The sequence below is a fragment of the Ranitomeya variabilis genome, chromosome 5, assembly GCF_051348905.1.
Source record: "Ranitomeya variabilis isolate aRanVar5 chromosome 5, aRanVar5.hap1, whole genome shotgun sequence".
Classification (NCBI taxonomy): Eukaryota; Metazoa; Chordata; class Amphibia; order Anura; family Dendrobatidae; genus Ranitomeya; species Ranitomeya variabilis.
The window spans coordinates 233,464,728-233,489,031 of NC_135236.1; the positions used below are offsets into that span (position 1 = coordinate 233,464,728).

A 24,304-nucleotide genomic window follows, 5' to 3' on the forward strand; every position below is an offset into this window, starting at 1 on the left:
ATTCAGAGATCCACAATGAACTTCTGGAGTGAGTTTTCTGCACTGAAAGTAAAGGGGCCGAATAATATTGCCCGCCCCAATTTTCAGTTTTTAAATTTCCCAAAAAATTTAAAATAACCAATAAATATCATTCAACTTCACAATTGTGTTCCACTTGTTGTTGATTCTTCACCAAAAAAGTACATTTGGTATCTTTATGTTTGAAGCATGATATGTGGGAAAAGGTTGAAAAGTTCCAGGGAGCAGAATACTTTCGCAAGTCACTGTAAATAAGCATTTCTTGCAGCAGTCCTGATACCTGAAACCAAGTAATGACTTACAATAAAATGTAAAAAGTATATTGTGGTACTGTCTTAGCCAGAAAAATCTCTGTAAATACATTTATGTCAAAACAGACAAATTGCTCCCAGCATGATCCCTTTATTTGTTAAGCCAAAATGATATTTGCAAGCTTTCATAGACCCTTCATCAGACAATTTTACAAATTAATGACTTAGACAAAACAGCACTACGTTTAATACGGGAGCGGACACAGACAGAAGAGGCCCCAGTGCAAGAACAATATATGGCCCTTACCGTCTAGTGCCTCATCATACTGTATCATTTCCACCGGCTTTGCCTCTTAGGCCCCTTTGCAGCTGCACAGGTTGTGCCAATGGTAAGTCTACCTCTGATTTAAAAGATGTCACAGCAATACATTTGTACATGAGGTGATACATCATTAAGATAAAATAAAATAATACTTTAGTTTTGCTTATAGATGGAAGAGCAAATGAAAGAAATTAAACTTTTTAAATTCATATTCATTAACTTTGCTAAATTAAAAAAGAACCATTGCAAAGCCTTCAAATGCCAAGAAAAGAGATGCATAACACTCCAAGCCCTCCTAGGGTTGTATCCAACCTCTTTCAAGCTCTTTATTTAAAACAGCCTTAATAATGTCAAAGTAAAATCAACATATGTGGCTATGGGTAAACAGTAATGATGAGCGAGTGTGCTCATTACTCGAGTTTTCCCAAGCATGCTCGGTTGTTCTTCAAGTATTTGGGCGTGTTCATAAATTTAGTTTGTGTCGCCGCAGCTGCATGATTTGCGGCTGCTAGACAGCCTGAATACATGTGGGGATTTCCTAGCACACAGGCAATCCCTGCATGTATTCAGACTTGTGCATAAAAATGAAGGTATCCAGCTCAGGAAATAAAATCAAATGTCTTTATTTGGACAAATAAACCGAAGTCACCGCTGTGCTCTGCTTTCCGGTCGTGCTGACACATTCAGTGCAGGAAGCTCTGAGCAGCAGCACGTAACCCTGTGGACGCTGGGGGACGTGTCATGATTCCCCAATGACATGGGAACATCAGAAACACAAAAATAACAGACTAGCTCTCGGGTGATAGAAACTAAAGCTGACCGTGACCTAAATCTACCACACAACTAACAGTAGCCAGGAAGCATTCCTACGGCTGCCTAGATGCCATGCGCCAGCCGGAGAACTAACTACGCCTGGAAGAGGAAGGAACAGACCTGGCTTACCTCTAGAGAAATTCCCCAAAGATGATAGTAGCCCCCACGTATATTAACGGTGAGTTCAGAGGAAAAGACATACACAGTATGAAGGTAGATTTAGCAAAGCGAGGTCCACTTACTAGATAGAGGAAGGATACAAAAGAGGACTTCATGGTCAGCTGAAAAACCCTTTAAAAAAACCCATCCTGAAATTACTTTAAGACTCCTGTGTCAACTCATGACACAGGAGTGGCGATTTCAGTCCACAAGAGCTTCCAGTAACAGGAAATGACAAAACTGTAAACTGGACAAGAAAAACAAAACAATAAGGACAAGAGTCCACTTAGCTGATCAGCAGACTAGTAGCAGGAACATGCAACTGAATGACTCAGGTTACAATGATGACCGGCAAGGAAGTGACTGGAGAGCAAGGCTAAATAGGGAACTCCCAAAACTGATGGAAGCAGGTGAGCTGAGGCAGAAAAGCACACACAAGTCTCCAGTACCACCAGCCACCACCAGGAGAGCCAAAAAGCAGATCACAACAGTACCCCCCCTTAAGGAGGGGGCACCGAACCCTCACAAGAACCGCCAGGGCGACCTGGATGAGCCCTATGAAAGGCACGAACCAAATCCGAGGCATGAACATCAGAGGCAGTTACCCAAGAATTATCTTCCTGACCATAGCCCTTCCATTTAACCAGGTACTGGAGTCTCCGCCTGGAAATACGGGAGTCCAAGATCTTCTCTATAACGTACTCCAATTCACCCTCAACCAGCACAGGAGCAGGAGGCCCAGCAGAAGGAACCACCGGCACCTCGTATCTCTGCAACAATGACCGATGGAACACATTATGGATAGCGAAAGATGCCGGAAGGTCCAAACGAAAGGAAACAGGGTTAATAATCTCCAAAATCCTATAGGGACCGATGAACCGAGGCTTAAATTTAGGAGAAGAAACCCTCATTGGGACAAAACGGGAAGACAACCACACCAAGTCCCCAACACGAAGGCGAGGACCAACCCGACGCTGGCGGTTAGCAAACCGCTGAGTCCTCTCCTGGGACAAATTCAAATTGTCCACCACTTGTTCCCAAATCCGATACAACCGATCCACCACAGCATCTACTCCAGGACAATCCGAAGACTCCACCTGACCAAAAGAAAAACGGGGATGAAACCCCGAATTGCAAAAGAAAGGGGAAACCAAAGTTGCAGAACTGGCCCGATTATTAAGAGCAAACTCCGCCAACGGCAAAAAGGCAACCCAATCATCCTGGTCCGCAGACACAAAACACCTCAAATACGTCTCCAAAGTTTGATTAGTTCGCTCCGTCTGGCCATTAGTCTGAGGATGGAAGGCAGACGAAAAAGACAAATCAATGCCCAACCTGGCACAGAATGCACACCAAAATCTAGAAACGAACTGGGTACCCCTATCAGAAACGATATTTTCAGGAATACCATGCAAGCGAACCACATTTTGAAAAAACAAAGGAACCAACTCAGACGAGGAAGGCAACTTCGGCAATGGCACCAAATGAACCATCTTAGAAAAACGGTCACACACCACCCAGATAACAGACATCCTCTGAGAGACAGGAAGATCAGAAATAAAGTCCATCGAGATGTGCGTCCAAGGCCTCTTCGGAATAGGCAAGGGCAACAACAACCCGCTAGCCCTAGAACAACAAGGCTTGGCCCGAGCACACACATCACAAGACTGCACAAAAACTCGCACATCACGAGACAGAGATGGCCACCAGAAGGATCTAGCCACCAAATCCCTGGTACCAAAAATTCCAGGATGACCCGCCAGCGTAGAAGAATGAACCTCCGAGATGACTCTACTGGTCCAATCATCAGGAACAAACAGTCTACCAGGTGGACAGCGATCAGGTCTATCCGCCTGAAACTCTTGCAAAGCACGTCGCAGATCTGGGGAAATAGCGGATAATATCACCCCATCCTTAAGGATACCTGTAGGTTCCGAATCACCAGGGGAATCAGGCTCAAAACTCCTAGAAAGGGCATCCGCCTTCACATTCTTAGAACCTGGTAGATATGAGACCACAAAATTAAACCGAGAGAAAAACAACGACCAGCGCGCCTGTCTAGGATTCAGGCGCCTGGCAGACTCAAGATAAATCAGATTCTTGTGATCAGTCAAAACCACCACCTGATGTCTAGCACCCTCAAGCCAATGACGCCACTCCTCAAATGCCCACTTCATGGCCAAAAGCTCCCGATTACCGACATCATAATTTCTTTCGGCGGCAGAAAATTTTCGAGAAAAGAACGCACAAGGTCTCATCACTGAGCAATCGGAACTTTTCTGCGACAAAACCGCCCCCGCTCCGATCTCGGAAGCATCGACCTCAACCTGAAAGGGGAGAGAGTCATCGGGCTGGCGCAACACAGGGGCAGACGAAAAGCGGCGCTTAAGTTCCCGAAAGGCCTCCACAGCGGCAGAGGACCAATTGGCAACATCAGCACCCTTCTTAGTCAAATCCGTAAGAGGCTTAGCAACACCAGAAAAACCAGTTATAAATCGACGATAAAAATTAGCAAAGCCCAAGAACTTCTGAAGACCCTTTAGAGAAGTAGGCTGCGTCCAGTCACAAATAGCCCGAACCTTGACAGGGTCCATCTCAACAGAAGAAGGGGAAAAAATGTACCCCAAAAAGGAAATCTTTTGAACCCCAAAAACACACTTAGAACCCTTTACACACAGAGAATTCTCCCGCAAGACCTGAAAAACCCTCCTGACCTGCTGAACATGAGACTCCCAGTCCTCAGAAAAAATCAAAATATCGTCCAAATACACAATCATAAATTTATCCAGATATTCACGGAAAATATCATGCATAAAGGACTGAAAAACTGAAGGCGCATTAGAAAGGCCGAAAGGCATTACTAAATACTCAAAGTGGCCCTCAGGCGTATTAAATGCGGTTTTCCACTCATCCCCTTGCTTAATTCGCACCAAATTATACGCCCCACGGAGATCAATCTTGGAGAACCACTTAGCCCCCCTTATGCGAGCAAACAAATCAGTAAGCAGCGGCAACGGATACTGATATTTGACAGTAATTTTATTCAGGAGTCGATAATCAATACAAGGCCTCAGCGAGCATCCTTTTTGGAGACAAAGAAAAACCCAGCTCCTAAAGGTGATGAAGAAGGACGAATATGTCCCTTTTCCAGGGACTCCTTAACATATTCTCGCATGGCAGCATGCTCAGGTACAGATAGGTTAAACAAACGACCCTTTGGAAATTTACTGCCTGGAATCAGATCTATGGCGCAATCACACTCCCTGTGGGGAGGGAGAGAACCAATTTTAGGCTCTTCAAAAATATCCCCAAAATCCGACAAAAATGCAGGAATCTCAGAGGGAATAGATGACGAGATAGGAACCAAAGGTATATCCCCATGAGCCCCCCGACATCCCCAGCTTAACACAGACATAGTTTTCCAGTCCAGTACTGGGTTATGAGATTGTAACCATGGTAATCCAAGCACTAAAACATCATGTAAATTATACAACACGAGGAAGCGAATCATCTCCTGATGGTCTGGAGTCATACGCATAGTCACTTGCGTCCAGAACTGTGGTCTATTACAAGCCAGAGGTGTAGAATCAATACCCTTCAGAGGTATAGGAACTTCCAGAGGCTCCAAATCAAACCCACAGCGCCTGGTGAAGGACCAATCCATGAGACTCAGAGCGGCGCCAGAGTCCACATAGGCATCCACGGTAATAACTGATAATGAACAAATCAGAGTTACAGACAGAAGAAATTTAGACTGTAAAGTGCCAATAGAAACAGACTTGTCAACCTTCCTAGTACGTTTAGAGCTTGCTGATATAACATGCGCGGAATCACCACAGTAGAAGCACAAGCCATTTTTGCGCCTATAATTCTGCCGCTCGCTTCTTGACAGAATTCTGTCACATTGCATTTTCTCTGGCGTCCCTTCAGAAGATACCGCCAAATGGTGCACGGGTTTGCGCTCCCGCAAACGCCGATCAATCTGAATCGCCATTGTCATGGACTCATTCAGACCTATGGGCGTAGGAAACCCCACCATGACATCCTTAACGGCATCAGAAAGGCCCTCTCTGAAATTTGCCGCTAGGGCACACTCATTCCACTGAGTAAGCACAGACCGTTTACGAAATTTTTGGCAGTATATCTCAGCTTCATCTTGCCCTTGAGACAGGGCTATTACAGCTTTTTCAGCTTGAATCTCCAAATTAGGTTCCTCATACAGCAACCCTAAAGCCAGAAAAAACGCATCCACATTGAGCAACACAGGATCCCCTGGTGTCAATGAAAATGCCCAATTTTGAGGGTCACCTCGCAGCAAAGAAATCACAATCTTAACCTGCTGAACAGGATCTCCAGAGGAGTGAGGTCTGAGAGAAAGGAATAATTTACAATTACATTTGAAATTCAGAAACCGAGATCTATCTCCGGAAAATACCTCTGGTGTAGGAATCTTAGGTTCAGAAATAGGAGTACGTATAACATAATCTTGTAAATTCTGAACCTTCGTAGCAAGATTATTTAAACCTGCAGCCAAACTCTGAGGGTCCATCCTTTAAACCGGAGAGATCAGAGCCATTCAAGGATTAGAAGGAGAGAAAGGCAAGGCTGTAAATAGAGCAGAAATACAACTGAGCCAACTAAGTAGCAAACATGAGAGGAAAAAAAAAAAAAATCTACAGACTTCTTTTACTCTCCTTTCTTCTGCCAATTACTTTAACAGCGGCCGGTCATACTGTCATGATTCCCCAATGACATGGGAACATCAGAAACACAAAAATAACAGACTAGCTCTCGGGTGATAGAAACTAAAGCTGACCGTGACCTAAATCTACCACACAACTAACAGTAGCCAGGAAGCATTCCTACGGCTGCCTAGATGCCATGCGCCAGCCGGAGAACTAACTACGCCTGGAAGAGGAAGGAACAGACCTGGCTTACCTCTAGAGAAATTCCCCAAAGATGATAGTAGCCCCCACGTATATTAACGGTGAGTTCAGAGGAAAAGACATACACAGTATGAAGGTAGATTTAGCAAAGCGAGGTCCACTTACTAGATAGAGGAAGGATACAAAAGAGGACTTCACGGTCAGCTGAAAAACCCTTTAAAAAAACCCATCCTGAAATTACTTTAAGACTCCTGTGTCAACTCATGACACAGGAGTGGCGATTTCAGTCCACAAGAGCTTCCAGTAACAGGAAATGACAAAACTATAAACTGGACAAGAAAAACAAAACAATAAGGACAAGAGTCCACTTAGCTGATCAGCAGACTAGTAGCAGGAACATGCAACTGAATGACTCAGGTTACAATGATGACCGGCAAGGAAGTGACTGGAGAGCAAAGCTAAATAGGGAACTCCCAAAACTGATGGAAGCAGGTGAGCTGAGGCAGAAAAGCACACACAAGTCTCCAGTACCACCAGCCACCACCAGGAGAGCCAAAAAGCGGATCACAACAGTACCCCCCCTTAAGGAGGGGGCACCGAACCCTCACAAGAACCGCCAGGGCGACCTGGATGAGCCCTATGAAAGGCACGAACCAAATCCGAGGCATGAACATCAGAGGCAGTTACCCAAGAATTATCTTCCTGACCATAGCCCTTCCATTTAACCAGGTACTGGAGTCTCCGCCTGGAAATACGGGAGTCCAAGATCTTCTCTATAACGTACTCCAATTCACCCTCAACCAGCACAGGAGCAGGAGGCCCAGCAGAAGGAACCACCGGCACCTCGTATCTCTGCAACAACGACCGATGGAACACATTATGGATAGCGAAAGATGCCGGAAGGTCCAAACGAAAGGAAACAGGGTTAATAATCTCCAAAATCCTATAGGGACCGATGAACCGAGGCTTAAATTTAGGAGAAGAAACCCTCATTGGGACAAAACGGGAAGACAACCACACCAAGTCCCCAACACGAAGGCGAGGACCAACCCGACGCTGGCGGTTAGCAAACCGCTGAGTCCTCTCCTGGGACAAATTCAAATTGTCCACCACTTGTTCCCAAATCCGATACAACCGATCCACCACAGCATCTACTCCAGGACAATCCGAAGACTCCACCTGACCAAAAGAAAAACGGGGATGAAACCCCGAATTGCAAAAGAAAGGGGAAACCAAAGTGGCAGAACTGGCCCGATTATTAAGAGCAAACTCCGCCAACGGCAAAAAGGCAACCCAATCATCCTGATCCGCAGACACAAAACACCTCAAATACGTCTCCAAAGTTTGATTAGTTCGCTCCGTCTGGCCATTAGTCTGAGGATGGAAGGCAGACGAAAAAGACAAATCAATGCCCAACCTGGCACAGAATGCACACCAAAATCTAGAAACGAACTGGGTACCCCTATCAGAAACGATATTTTCAGGAATACCATGCAAGCGAACCACATTTTGAAAAAACAAAGGAACCAACTCAGACGAGGAATGCAACTTCGGCAATGGCACCAAATGAACCATCTTAGAAAAACGGTCACACACCAGCCAGATAACAGACATCCTCTGAGAGACAGGAAGATCAGAAATAAAGTCCATCGAGATGTGCGTCCAAGGCCTCTTCGGAATAGGCAAGGGCAACAACAACCCGCTAGCCCTAGAACAACAAGGCTTGGCCCGAGCACACACATCACAAGACTGCACAAAAACTCGCACATCACGAGACAGAGATGGCCACCAGAAGGATCTAGCCACCAAATCCCTGGTACCAAAAATTCCAGGATGACCCGCCAGCATAGAAGAATGAACCTCCGAGATGACTCTACTGGTCCAATCATCAGGAACAAACAGTCTACCAGGTGGACAGCGATCAGGTCTATCCGCCTGAAACTCTTGCAAAGCACGTCGCAGATCTGGGGAAATAGCGGATAATATCACCCCATCCTTAAGGATACCTGTAGGTTCCGAATCACCAGGGGAATCAGGCTCAAAACTCCTAGAAAGGGCATCCGCCTTCACATTCTTAGAACCTGGTAGATATGAGACCACAAAATTAAACCGAGAGAAAAACAACGACCAGCGCGCCTGTCTAGGATTCAGGCGCCTGGCAGACTCAAGATCAATCAGATTCTTGTGATCAGTCAAAACCACCACCTGATGTCTAGCACCCTCAAGCCAATGACGCCACTCCTCAAATGCCCACTTCATGGCCAAAAGCTCCCGATTACCGACATCATAATTTCTTTCGGCGGCAGAAAATTTTCGAGAAAAGAACGCATAAGGTCTCATCACTGAGCAATCGGAACTTTTCTGCGACAAAACCGCCCCCGCTCCGATCTCGGAAGCATCGACCTCAACCTGAAAGGGGAGAGAGTCATCGGGCTGGCGCAACACAGGGGCAGACGAAAAGTGGCGCTTAAGTTCCCGAAAGGCCTCCACAGCGGCAGAGGACCAATTGGCAACATCAGCACCCTTCTTAGTCAAATCCGTAAGAGGCTTAGCAACACCAGAAAAACCAGTTATAAATCGACGATAAAAATTAGCAAAGCCCAAGAACTTCTGAAGACCCTTTAGAGAAGTAGGCTGCGTCCAGTCACAAATAGCCCGAACCTTGACAGGGTCCATCTCAACAGAAGAAGGGGAAAAAATGTACCCCAAAAAGGAAATCTTTTGAACCCCAAAAACACACTTAGAACCCTTTACACACAGAGAATTCTCCCGCAAGACCTGAAAAACCCTCCTGACCTGCTGAACATGAGACTCCCAGTCCTCAGAAAAAATCAAAATATCGTCCAAATACACAATCATAAATTTATCCAGATATTCACGGAAAATATCATGCATAAAGGACTGAAAAACTGAAGGCGCATTAGAAAGGCCGAAAGGCATTACTAAATACTCAAAGTGGCCCTCAGGCGTATTAAATGCGGTTTTCCACTCATCCCCTTGCTTAATTCGCACCAAATTATACGCCCCACGGAGATCAATCTTGGAGAACCACTTAGCCCCCCTTATGCGAGCAAACAAATCAGTAAGCAGCGGCAACGGATACTGATATTTGACAGTAATTTTATTCAGGAGTCGATAATCAATACAAGGCCTCAGCGAGCATCCTTTTTGGAGACAAAGAAAAACCCAGCTCCTAAAGGTGATGAAGAAGGACGAATATGTCCCTTTTCCAGGGACTCCTTAACATATTCTCGCATGGCAGCATGCTCAGGTACAGATAGGTTAAACAAACGACCCTTTGGAAATTTACTGCCTGGAATCAGATCTATGGCGCAATCACACTCCCTGTGGGGAGGGAGAGAACCAATTTTAGGCTCTTCAAAAATATCCCCAAAATCCGACAAAAATGCAGGAATCTCAGAGGGAATAGATGACGAGATAGGAACCAAAGGTATATCCCCATGAGCCCCCCGACATCCCCAGCTTAACACAGACATAGTTTTCCAGTCCAGTACTGGGATATGAGATTGTAACCATGGTAATCCAAGCACTAAAACATCATGTAAATTATACAACACGAGGAAGCGAATCATCTCCTGATGGTCTGGAGTCATACGCATAGTCACTTGCGTCCAGAACTGTGGTCTATTACAAGCCAGAGGTGTAGAATCAATACCCTTCAGAGGTATAGGAACTTCCAGAGGCTCCAAATCAAACCCACAGCGCCTGGTGAAGGACCAATCCATGAGACTCAGAGCGGCGCCAGAGTCCACATAGGCATCCACGGTAATAACTGATAATGAACAAATCAGAGTTACAGACAGAAGAAATTTAGACTGTAAAGTGCCAATAGAAACAGACTTGTCAACCTTCCTAGTACGTTTAGAGCATGCTGATATAACATGCGCGGAATCACCACAGTAGAAGCACAAGCCATTTTTGCGCCTATAATTCTGCCGCTCGCTTCTTGACAGAATTCTGTCACATTGCATTTTCTCTGGCGTCCCTTCAGAAGATACCGCCAAATGGTGCACGGGTTTGCGCTCCCGCAAACGCCGATCAATCTGAATCGCCATTGTCATGGACTCATTCAGACCTATGGGCGTAGGAAACCCCACCATGACATCCTTAACGGCATCAGAAAGGCCCTCTCTGAAATTTGCCGCTAGGGCACACTCATTCCACTGAGTAAGCACAGACCGTTTACGAAATTTTTGGCAGTATATCTCAGCTTCATCTTGCCCTTGAGACAGGGCTATTACAGCTTTTTCAGCTTGAATCTCCAAATTAGGTTCCTCATACAGCAACCCTAAAGCCAGAAAAAACGCATCCACATTGAGCAACGCAGGATCCCCTGGTGTCAATGAAAATGCCCAATTTTGAGGGTCACCTCGCAGCAAAGAAATCACAATCTTAACCTGCTGAACAGGATCTCCAGAGGAGTGAGGTCTGAGAGAAAGGAATAATTTACAATTACATTTGAAATTCAGAAACCGAGATCTATCTCCGGAAAATACCTCTGGTGTAGGAATCTTAGGTTCAGAAATAGGAGTACGTATAACATAATCTTGTAAATTCTGAACCTTCATAGCAAGATTATTTAAACCTGCAGCCAAACTCTGAGGGTCCATCCTTTAAACCGGAGAGATCAGAGCCATTCAAGGATTAGAAGGAGAGAAAGGCAAGGCTGTAAATAGAGCAGAAATACAACTGAGCCAACTAAGTAGCAAACATGAGAGGAAAAAAAAAAAAAAATCTACAGACTTCTTTTACTCTCCTTTCTTCTGCCAATTACTTTAACAGCGGCCGGTCATACTGTCATGATTCCCCAATGACATGGGAACATCAGAAACACAAAAATAACAGACTAGCTCTCGGGTGATAGAAACTAAAGCTGACCGTGACCTAAATCTACCACACAACTAACAGTAGCCAGGAAGCATTCCTACGGCTGCCTAGATGCCATGCGCCAGCCGGAGAACTAACTATGCCTGGAAGAGGAAGGAACAGACCTGGCTTACCTCTAGAGAAATTCCCCAAAGATGATAGTAGCCCCCACGTATATTAACGGTGAGTTCAGAGGAAAAGACATACACAGTATGAAGGTAGATTTAGCAAAGCGAGGTCCACTTACTAGATAGAGGAAGGATACAAAAGAGGACTTCACGGTCAGCTGAAAGACCCTTTAAAAAAACCCATCCTGAAATTACTTTAAGACTCCTGTGTCAACTCATGACACAGGAGTGGCGATTTCAGTCCACAAGAGCTTCCAGTAACAGGAAATGACAAAACTGTAAACTGGACAAGAAAAACAAAACAATAAGGACAAGAGTCCACTTAGCTGATCAGCAGACTAGTAGCAGGAACATGCAACTGAATGACTCAGGTTACAATGATGACCGGCAAGGAAGTGACTGGAGAGCAAGGCTAAATAGGGAACTCCCAAAACTGATGGAAGCAGGTGAGCTGAGGCAGAAAAGCACACACAAGTCTCCAGTACCACCAGCCACCACCAGGGGAGCCAAAAAGCGGATCACAACAGGGACGTGACAGACATCAGAAGGTGAGTATGTAGTGTTTGTTTTTTTAACTTTTACAATGGTAACCAGGGTAAATATCGGGCTACTAAGCACGGCCCTGCACTTAGTAACCCGATGTTTACCCTGGTTACCCGGGTGCTGCAGGGGAACTGTTGAAGACAATTTCAACGATGCCAAAGTCCTTCCCCTGATCGTTGGTTGCTGGAGAGCGGTCTGTGTGACAGCTCCCCAGCGACCACACAACGACTTACCAACGATCACGGCCAGGTCGTATCGCTGGTCGTGATCGTTGGTAAGTCTTTTAGTGTAACGGTACCCTAATAGTGCTCTTAGTCCTCAGCAAATCATGCAGCTGTGGCGACGCAAACTAAGTTTACGTGCACGCCTAAATACTCGGAGAACACCCGAGCATGCTCGGGAAAACTTGAGTAATGAGCGCACTCGCTCATCACTAGTAAACAGATGTTAACCAGTAATAATCTGATAAATAATGCACTGCACTGTCACACTGTTCATGCCTTTAAAAAAAAGATACATTTCAAAAAACTATCCCTTTTGGGGGGATGACTGATGTGACTGTGTTTATGCCCATGCAGTAAGTAAGGGTGAAGCCATGGATTTTTGGCAAGCAGTGGTCAAAAAATAATCTCCTTTTAGGGAGTAGCAACTGGCTTGGAGTTTACAAAGTCTAGAAGTAATAACTTGGTTTCTTTTAGTTGTCAAAAAATTATTAACTATCCGTTTGTTCATAAAGTGACTAAGTAATGGGAAAGCACTGAGGTTAAACAGTATTGTCCATCAAGATGCAACAGGAAGCAACAGTCCAGACCAGATTGTATACAATTAGCCCATGATACTTTAATTGTTTTAGGGAAGCAGTATATTTTTGCTGCAAAATTCTTTAACCTTTCTCCTCACCTACTGTATTCTCACCCATCCCTTGTAGATTGTGAGCCCTCGCGGGCAGGGTCCTCACTCCTCCTGTACCAGTTATGACTTGTATTGTTCAAGATTATTGTACTTGTTTTTATTATGTATACCCCTCCTCACTTGTAAAGCGCCATGGAATAAATGGCGCTATAACAATAAATAATAATAATAATAATAATAATAATAATAACCTTTCATGTTGATAGCAAAAAAGACAAAATGAGGAAGAAATGGCTATTAACAAAACATTTACATTTTTCCTCTTTTTTTGGATGAGCAACAGGTTTGTTTTCTGAAAAGTGAAGAAGCAATGGCTTTTAACAAGCCTTTCAAAAAATATCCTTTCGTTTAGGATCAGCAACAGGTTTATTAATGGAAAGTGAAAAAGAAATAGATTTTTAACAAGCTATCCAAAAATGATTCCTTTATATGGGAGCAGGGTCACGGCAGTGACGGTAGCAAGAGCACAGTATGCAACAGATGTACAGGCAGGAGATACTGTGTATGTCATCAGCAATTGCAGCAGTAGAACATAATGTTTATGCAGGCAGATGCTATTCATTGGAATTAGCTATAGGTGAATAAAAATCCTCACTTACAAAGAACAATCTGGTCTGCTTTCATATGACAAAGTCACCTGCTATGCAGGGCCGGCGTTTGGCACAGGCAGACCAGGCAGACGCCTGGGGCCCCCACCTAGAAAGGGGGCCCCCTACCTCTGCAGCCCCTGTATGAAGTGCCCAGAGGGTGTACAGCAGTGCTGTGCATTGCTCTGTTGTTCTGGAATGACTCTCCCAAACTCCCCTTGAGAGCCCCTCAGTGCTGTGATTTACTCACTGTGGTCTGGAGCTCTGTGCTGTTTGCTGTAGGATCAGGTTTCACAGTCACATACAGCAGGGATCAGCATAGGCTCTGACCACAGTCACTGCTTGTAATCTGACAGGGTGACCTCCTGTCACTACTGTCTGGATGACACAAGACAGGAATATTGTCTGCTGAATCAGGGTATTTATTATATAGAAAAAAATAAATTCCCACATGAAACAATAAGGGTAAACTATACACATATATAGTACAGGTGTGCATAGGAATCAGCGTTTTTGGTGCATTTTTTTTTGCAGCCAAAGCCTGCTCTCTTGGCAGTAAAAACACTGCATTCAAAACACCCATTTTTTAGGGTATGTGCAGAGGATTCGGAAATGGCAGCCCTTTGGATGCAGCGGACATGTGCTGCGTCCAAAGTGCTGCCATCTTTTGAATACAGGTGATTCCGCATGTGTTCATTGATCTGTGCGGAATCCCTGCGTCCTATACATTGCAGGAGTGAGATTTCTCTTGTGAAGACTCGCGTCTACGCCAGATAAATTGACATGCTGCAGCCTGGACAGATGCGCCCCATGTCTGTCTCTGCGGGTGAGGTGCAGGTGATAGTGCGCGCATAGTAGAGATGGAATTTCTTGAAATCCCATCCACTATACTGTAACATCTGGCCGCTGCGGGTTGAATGCTGCATAAGTACACAGCAGCCGACCTGCAGCGTTTTCTGACTGTGGTCACATACCCTTAGAGCTTTTGCTGTTTGTTTTTTACAGTTTGCATTTTGTCTACAGTACATGTTTAATAAAGTTAGTGTTAGTCACAAAATACGCAGTGAAAAACAACATTGCAACATTTGCAGCATTTTTTAAACTTTTTCATTCCTTTCTACGGGTGAAAAAAATTGCTAAAAGAAGTGACATGCTGCAGATTTAAAAAACGCTGCAGTTGTGAAATTCAGTCAGGAGAAAATAAAAGGGTGTGTAGGAGATTTCTGAACATCTGTTTTTGCTTGTGCTGTAAAATGCTGTAAACTTCTTATTTGCAGAAGAAAAAGCTGCAAGAATTCTGCATATGAACATGTCGAAAAGCTGCTTTTCAAAGTGCCAGCAAAACATAGGAGATTTCCGAAATCTCCTGCAGGTGCTTGTTTTTTTTCTGACTGGATTTCAGAACTGTAGCGCTTTTTAAATCTGTAGCGTGTCACTTCTTTCAGTGTGTTTTCACCCGTAGAAAGCAATGAAAGACTAAAAAAGCTGCAGATATTGCAACGGCATTTTCACTGCAATTTTTTAAGTGGTTTTGGTGAATTAAACTATTAGGTCTCGTTCACATGTTCAGTATTTCACATCAGTATTTGTAATGCAGAAACAGCAGTGGAACAATGAGGCTATGTGCACACATTGCGGAATCTCCTGCAGGTAAGACGCCCTGCGTTTTACCTGCAGATTTACCGCGGACTTATCGTGGAATTACAGCGGTTTTTGTGCGGTTTTCAACAGCGTTTTTACCCCTGCGGATTCCTATTATGGAGCAGGTGTAAAACGCTGTGGAATCCGCACAAAGAATTGACATGCTGCAGAAAATACAGTGCAGCGTTTCCGCGCGGTATTTTCCGAAGCATGTGTACTGCGGATTTTATTTTCCATACGTTTACATGGTACTGTACACCGCATGGAAAACTGCTGCAGATCCAGAGCAAAATCCGCAACGTGTTCACAAAGCCTGAGAAACACGTCACCACTTCTGTATTTCTCACTCTCCTGGTTTTGGCTTACACATACTGATGTGAAATACTGACCAAACACTCAACGTGTGAATGTGGCCTTAAACATACAGTAGACAAAACAAACATCCTCATTCCAAAAAAAAGCTGAAAAAAGTATGAAGAACACCACAAAACAAGCTGAAAAACAGGTGTTTTGAACGCAACATTTTTACTGCTAATAGAAAAGGTTTTGGCTACTGAAAAAAATGCTGCATGTGAACATAGTCTTACTCTGAAACGCTATGTCTATCTGTGGTGTTACATAGGACTGCATGTGATATATACTAAATTATCTGTACTCAGAGTTATCACTGCTATCTCTGGTGTTACATAGGACTGCAGGTGACATCTACTACATTATCTGTTCTCAGAGAGTTAGCACTGTTTTATCTGAAGAGTTAAAAAAATTAAGAGGGGGTTGGGGGCAACTCTTTGTCTTGGGCCCCCAATCTTTTCTGACCCTAGCAATGCCCCTGCGTACAGCTAATAGTGGCAGACCCATTGGCTGATATAAGGCCCCTAAAAATGGGGGCCAGAGTGCAATGTTATCATTTGGGGCCCCCACTTTAAATTTTTGCCTAGGGCCCCACTTTGTCTAAAACCGGCCCTGCTGCTATGCTGAATACCGCCTGACAGTACACTGGAGACTGGAAAAGACACTGTACCCATGACAAACTGTGCCAGTTTTGGCTACCGGTCCAATCTGCTGAACCTTAAGTCTAAAGGTTCAGGGCGCATGATATCTGACACAGTCCAAGTGTGACTGAGCTTGCTTTTTAGGCAGGATGTATCTGTTTGCTGATGTTCCTCAATTTGGGCAGGGGATAATAAAACTTTTGGTCCAATATATATCTTAATTATACTGTAATCACTGCTGCTGCTTTATCTAATTGCTGTAGCCATAACTCTGACACAGGTGGGGGAACATTGACTTTAAGAGGATTGGAGAGTAGTCTCTTGTTGAGACATAGGGTCCATAAGCGACTGGTCAGTGAAAGCTTTGCCAGGAAGAGAACACAGGTTATCCTGGTAATATGCCAATTTTGGCTCCCTTTCAGAAGTCAGAAAAAATTCCCTCATTTTGCTTTTATATTGAGGGTTTAATCTAACAAATACTCATCCTTTTGCTTGAATCTATGGATGTGCTTGTCCACCCACAAGCGATTGAGAATGCAGTATGCCATTCTCATCGCCATGACTGAGGTCCTTGTTGGTTCACTTTCTGCATCACGCTCAACAATTAGTCAATATACCCAATTTTGTCATGGTTGTAATCAATTTCACACTGACTGTCTGCATTGACCCCTGCCTGTACCTCAGAAAACGCAGTATCCACCACCAAATCCACCTGCTGCGTGTGGTATTGTCCCTGAGCATCCCCAACAGCGCCAAGCCGGTGATGAACATGTAGACATCTCTGTCTTTCTTCTCTTCTGTTTCCTCTTACATCCTTGTGAGTGCTTTTTCCAAACAACTATGAATGAGGTGACATTGTTGATACCACAGTTGTCCTTACTGATCTAATTTTAGTAGCTTGTCAAAGTTCCTAAGTAAGTAACATGCATCTCTCATCAGCTGCCAATTACATATTTCAAGGTAACTCAAGACCACTATATGAATGGTCGTAACCGTGGTTACCTAAGCTACTACAATACTCTGTACATGGGATAAGCAACTTAGTTTATCAGAAGAATTATACCACATTTCTAATTGGAGATATTTGCTAATGTTATTATTATTACATTTTGGGATAGGATCTTGGAGATGGAAATACCCTTTTAACTCATTAGGCAGTTTGCGCTTCAGTAACTTCTAACAATGAGTCTCGGGTGCCCGTGACCTTGCACCCCTTCAACAGTCATTCTATGAACTCCTCAAGAAAGGCACTAACATCTACATGTGGGGAGCATCTCACAAGCCATGGCATTATAGAGATACCCTGGCTTATTGATCTAGCCATCACAATTTGTCCCTTGTAAACTTCACTCAAATCTTTATGCTTGCCCATTTTTCTCCCTGCAATCATATCAAATTTAAGAGATGATTGTCCCTTTCCTATATAATATATCCCATTTCCTGACAGGTGGTATTATCACAAGATAATCCATGTTATTCCCTTCACCTGTCAGTGGTTTAATGTTATGATTCATCGATGTACAGTACATTGAAATCGATTCTTATATGAATACAGCCTAGAACTAGGAACTAAAATTACTGTTTGCACTTTGATCTTAGGGACAGAAACATATTGGAAAATTTATTTATTTTCTGTTTGCATATTTAAAACAAAAAAAAAGAATATTCCGTGTTAAAACTAGCTATAAAACTAGCCATTATTGATTACCGAATATACTCGTTACTCAAGATTTCTCGAGCACGCTCGGGGGTCCTCTGAGTATTATTTAGTGCTCAGAGATTTAGTTTTGATTGCCGCAGCTGAATGATTTACATCTGTTAGCCAGCATAAGTACATGTGGGGGTTGCCTGGTTGCTAGGGAATCCCCATATGTCCTTATGCTGGCTAACAGATGTAAATCATTCAGCTGCGGCAAGAAAAACTAAATCTCCGAGCACTAAAAAATACTCGGAGGACCCCCGAGCGTGCTCGAGAAATCTCGAGTAACGAGTATATTCACTCATCACTACTAGCCATATATGCTTGGCATTGTGGGCGTGCTTTGCTGCAAGCACCAAATTGGAGTTAAAACATGGTGGGCTAATATAGGTAGTATATTTGTTTCATTTTTACTTTTTCTTGTAAAAAAAAAGAAAATACTTTGACATTGTAGAATTAAGTGAAAAATGCTAAAATTGGAACTACTTACAAATCACATGTCATACGCTGCCTTATGATTTGCTTCCAGATGGATTATACAGTACAGCAGCGTGCATGACTGAACCAGAATACATTTATTTAAAACGTGCGATGAATACTCCTAATCTACTAAATACTCACTTGGGAGAGTTTGATTTATTAATTATTTATGCTTTGCATCTAGATGCTTGATTATGCTTTTTATCCACTAAGACATTTTAGTCTTGATATTATGTTTCAATCTGTTCGGCTGTTTACCTTTTCCTTCTCTCTTTTCAGCTCCTTGCTCGTACCCGCATTTGATGGCCTCAGCCTGCCAGGAGTCAGGACACCACTTTTTGTTGGGAAGACAAAAAGACAAGAAAGGCAGTCATCGAATCAAGCCCAAGGCCCTAAAAAACCTCTCAAAAGAGAGGCCCAACTCCCTGGTGGACCTGAAAACGTACAAAGACACAAAGATTTTAGTGGCTAAATTCCTGGAACATTCCAACTGTCACCTGTCTCCAGAAGTACAGCATGTGGTAAATAGTATTAAGTCTGTTATTAAATCAGATGAGCGGCACATGGAGGAAGCCATCTTTAGTGCCAACATTATAGACCAGGTAAACTAATATAGCAAAGCAAAGCTAGTAATACTAACATAAAGACTGATAAACTCTACCTGAACAAAAGAGAAATCAGTGAGTGGTCTTCAGAACCAAGACAGATATTTATGCCATCCATTCACAAAAACAGTAGTATAGCTTGGGCCGGCTTCATAGATCAGTAGATCAGTAGTTTTCATTGATCCTGGTCATTCAAAGTAACATTTGGATAATATGGTATAACTTTATTATTGTGGAAGGCTGGTAAATGGAGGCTTCAATAATATTAATTTGACTTTTAGATGTCATTTTTCATTTTGGAGCCCTTTCCAAATCATTAATGAATATTTATTTGACTGCAGTTTGCTAAGCAGCTGCCCATACTCTTGTGGAAAGCTACATTTGTCACATGTTTGATACTTACAACAATTGCTCATTTAATTTTAGGCTAGGGTCATATGACCGTCTTGAAAATCCATTCAATTTCGCTAATCACTCTCTAATTACTCTCTGATCAGAGTGTGATCAGAGTGTCATCCAATTTTCTTGGATGAGGAGAATAACAATAAAATAATTCTCCGTTTTCATCCAAGTGCAGTCCGATTTCTACCACATTGGCTGAGTGTGATCTGAATCAGATGCAACTCATGCATGCTGCAATTTTTTTCCTCGCACCGAGTTGGTCCGAGGAAAAAAATCAAATGTGTGCATGGATCTATAGAATAAAATAGGATCAAGTGCTATCCATCAAGATGACAGATTACACTTGTCCAATTTTTACAGTTGCGTGCATGAGCTGTTTGATGATCTATCCTAAGTATATAATCATTATCAATTCAATGGTGGGAATGACACCTGCACCCCAATGAACAGCTGATCTTGCTGCTGTCAGTGGCCAGATAATAACAGTAACAGAACTGAACAGTACCGAATCGTCAACTGTGTAATGGCTTCTACCGGGTGTTGCAGATTGGCCCCTATTTGAATGAATAGGAGTGGATCTGCAGTCCCAAGCAGTGGCCACATCACAGTTGATGGATTTGTGTTTTGCAGCTTTATAAGTACTTGAATCTGGCCACTGCAGGCATGGAAAACTGCTGATCAGTGGTCATGCAGGGTGTTTGTCTGATATTGATGTCTTCTTCTTAGGATCACCCTTCAATATAAAAGTATTGTAGCAACCCTTTTAGGTCATCATACACACTACATAAAAGTAAGCCATACCCTTAAATTTCAGCTGGATTGGCTGAAGATCTAATGTGTATGGGGAGTCTTCTGACTCTCTCTTGACAGGTGATTTGGGGGAAATGAAAATCAGGTGGTTTTTGTTTTTTCACCCAATCCTTTTTTTGGGGTGTCAGATACTGTATGGTACTTAATTACTGTGCTAAGCCAAGCCAAGATTTCACGTAGAAGATCAAATAGGAATCATAGCTGTTGACCGAACGCTCATTTAATATACATTGGGGCCTTTAGAGAACGTACTTCAATCTCAGCATAAATGGATCTCACAAACTATGATTTATTTTCTTGTAACTATAATTTTCTCAAGGAAAGAGCAGAAGCAAGATATGGTTTTCAGTTATGTCCCTTTTATTTTAAAGTGTTCACTTAAAAAAAATCTGATTATTCCCCTTTTAGAAAGCGTATGAAGAATTTTGCAGCTTTTATCATTAAATGTGATAAATGTCAGGGTTTGTGCAAATGATGCCTTTTAAAACAGTTCAAACCTGACAGATTTTCTGGGAGGCAAACATTTTAAGACATGCCGGCATCTTTTGACCTCAAGCATCTTTTTTAGCGTATGGTCTAAAATAGTGAGATAGCTTCTGCTTGGAAATCAAACGAATGGTCACTTCTTTTAACACCTTTGCATTTTTGGAAACCTGAAGTGGTTAAATGAGACTCACAAGACTAAACATTTGCACACTCGCCCGAAAAACACGTCGTGTGCATGTGCCCTTAGGGTGTTGAGAAAATTCTAAACATTTGACACATTAAGCAACTGGTGATTCAGAGCAGTGTTTGCATACATTTTCTTTTACCAAAGTTACTGGATCCTGGGAAATGAGTAGAACTACATGTAAGGAAGACTTGGTCTCATCATTTTTTAAATCCCGCTGTTGGCTAAAGAGAACACATGAAACACTTTACTAAAACGTTATGAAGTGGACAATAATTTCCTGATCTAAACATCTACAGTATACACACTATGAATAGCATTCGAATTTGAAATGAATCATATCAGAAATATGTTTATACCTGTACAATCTGAGGCACTGGAAAACAGTTTCTAAAATATCTAGTACATTTGAAAATGATCTTCTGCTGTCTTTCAGCTTTCCCTAAGAGACACTGGATGCCCATTGAAACTGGTCATGAGTCATGACTAGAGATGAGCAGACTGATTTGAGCATCAAGTTTAAGTAAAATTTCCTGAAATTCCACACTGACTCGTACACCTAAAGATTCAATTTGTGGTTTGCAGACAAAAAACTTGCCCGGCACCATTTCTGACACAAATGAGCATCAGAGAGTGAGGTAATGTCATTTTGCGCTGTTGTGTAGGCCTCCCCATAAGGCCCTGGAGCTATAACATCTTCTGCATTGTCACTCCTTGTATATGGGGGTCAGTTACTGGGCGATTACAGGTCACCAGATCCCAACAGAGCACAGTTTGTAAGACAGAGTCTTTTTCTATTTCCAGAGTTACTGGGTAAGCCTCTCTCTACTGTAGAGTGTAAGCTCTTATGGTAAGCGTGGGATAGATTTCTCCTTTCCCCCACATGTATTTTAGCAATTACAATCTCTCCAGCATTGATATTCACACAAATTTATTCACTATAAATCAAATTTAGGAAAAAGTCAGCAAAGTCGGTGAAGTCTCATTTCAAAAGATTAGCTCATCTTTAGTCATAACCTGGAAACCAGAATTCAGAGAAATGGGCAGGGAGACACCTAAATAAAAATATAAACCCTGCCATTTCAATCTCAAGGTGCAAAAGTAGGTAAATGATTGTATTACCGTACTGTTCACTACCTTTTCGCTAGTGCTATTATCCTTTCTTAGAGACTTATTTTCGGACCCCACAAGTTTGTGGAGTTGAATATTGGTCACTTGGCTTTACTTTATTTGATATGTTGCTTCTCTTTGACATATTTGTGGGGTTGTTGTAATTATTCACTGCCATCTTGTAGTGAAAAATGGCAGGTGTACATTCTTGTTCAGCAGTTTTTCCATACTGTTTTGTCTGTTTTCTTGTGATCTCATGTTACTTCTATGCTCATTCAGATATCGGTGATTTTTCTCATATGTTAAAAAAAGTCCTAATGTAATTAGGATTTTGCAGCCGCTTTCCATCAGTATTTGGTCAGTGTTTCAATTATTACTATCAATGTTTCAATATTTCTTTTAACTGATGAAAAAACAATTACTACAACACAGAGCTTCTCCTATACATTGCAATGTTAATAACGGACAACACACGGACTTATCACTGATGCCATCCGTGTGCGGTCCAAAATTGCCGCAGACACAGACTAGCATGGGTAATTTTGATACACGATTCTGATAAAAAAACAGACATGTCTCTGAATTTTTTTGTAACCCCCCCCCCCCCCCCCCCCGACACATGGGAACACCATCATAAATTTTAATGGGTAGGTGTTCTACAGGTAAAACACGTACATGAAAGGCAGATGTCTGAATGAGGTCTAATACCTTTTGCGTATTCCCTTTATAGAAGTATTATTAAAGATGTTTTTTTTCTTAGATTTGTGCCCTGCTTTTCTTTTTTCAATTGCATTGTATTGAAGTATTTATTAAGAGAGTCCTGATTTCATTTCATTGGTATAAATCATCCAATATCTAATACATTCATTTTTTTAATATCAGGTAATTACAAGCTCTCATCACAGTGTCACTATATCAAGAAAACGACTACAAGAAGATCTTCACCTACGAAGTTGTGGTGCTCTCAGTTCTCCAGTGACATTTCTACACAGGATACATCTAACACGAGAAATGGACCATGACAGACCACATAGTCTTGTCGGAGTCTGCAGAGAAACCATCCTTTGACAAACATATTTGAAAGATTGCATGCAAAAACTGAGGACATTGAAATTCAATTCTTTCACCAACACCAACCAACAACATGGCATCTCCAATCTGGACATGGTCATGCATGGGACAGTACACTCTTGTTCAGAGAGGTCCCTGAATGTATTATGTTCTGCACCAACAATGCAAGTTTTATTTCTACAAAAAAATAATCTTTTTGGAACAGACATATGAAGTTTAATCTATTTTTAATTTAAAATAGAGATTTGGATATTGCTGCCATGTAGCTTCATTAACCGTTTACCATTTTCCCAGCAGTTGCCATCTCCCGGAGAAGGGAGCCATTTTCTGGTTCTGCAAACTTGCAAACAACATGTAAAGTATATCCGATCTGCACCATCAATGAAAGGTAGCATAACATACGAAAGGAGAAAAGCTTCTGCAGAAGAAAACTCTTGCAACCTCAGTGTTGTATTACTTTCTGTACCTCAAAGTGTTTTCATAAAGTGGTTTAATAAAAAAAATTGAAAAACTTAAATTTAATTTCATTTTTTTTTTTTAAATTGCTGATGTCATTTTAACATATTTTGCATGTATCAATATTACAAGAAACTTTGTAATACAACTCATCAGAAAATTCTTCTTCTTTTCCCACTTCTAAGCCACTTCTCCCTTCTGTCTCTTGCAGTCCTGCATGCACAGGTCTGTACAAAATGACATTATATACTGTACAGCTGCTCGGGTATAGAAATAAACCCAGACTAGTACAGAAAGGCGTTTACTCACCCAGCCCTGCCGATCCTAGGTAGGTAAAGTCATACACCCCAGGCATGTTGACAGTCTCAGTACTGCTCACATCATCTGCTCAGCTCAGACTGAACTATATACAGAACTTTTTTCTTTAAAAAAAAACAGACCTCAAGCAGAACCCAGAAGGATCCCATAATTGTCAATGGAGCCCTTGAATTCCATTTTTTGCTTGCATTTTGGTGACACATATAGTATTTCTTGAAGCAACCCTCCACCCAGAGGTAGAAAAGTGACTACATTTCTCATGCATAGTCACCTTACCTGGTGCCCTCCATTTGCTTCCTACTGCCTCCTCTGCTCAGATCATCAGCATTCATTTCCTCTGGTTTCCAAGATATCCACATGGGGAGTACAAAGTTATAGTCACTTTTCAGCCTCAGACTAGAGGGTTGGTTTAATATTAAGCCCTAGGATAGTGTTTTTTTTGAAAATATTTAATATTTCTGCAAAATTTCAGCAGAACATCTTCAAGGCAAAGTTAAAAATGTCCGCTTTCAGGAAAGTATTATGTTAGAGATGTTGTACTAAA

At 42.4% G+C, this 24,304-nt stretch overlaps 1 protein-coding gene across 3 annotated transcripts in view; it reads left to right on the top strand.

The window, feature by feature from the left end:
- Positions 1-23,478, top strand: part of ENTREP2 (endosomal transmembrane epsin interactor 2) — a 1,414,087-nt gene extending 1,390,609 nt beyond the window's left edge. For 2 of the 3 annotated variants that reach the window (XM_077263898.1, XM_077263900.1), the window contains 2 exons: positions 18,598-18,920; positions 22,798-23,478. In XM_077263898.1, the coding sequence (XP_077120013.1) occupies positions 18,598-18,920; positions 22,798-22,983 (509 nt within the window). In that variant the 3' untranslated portion in view covers positions 22,984-23,478. The remainder of the gene's footprint in view (positions 1-18,597; positions 18,921-22,797) is intronic. The other variant, XM_077263899.1, reaches the window with a different exon arrangement.
- Positions 23,479-24,304: the final 826 nt, after the last annotated feature.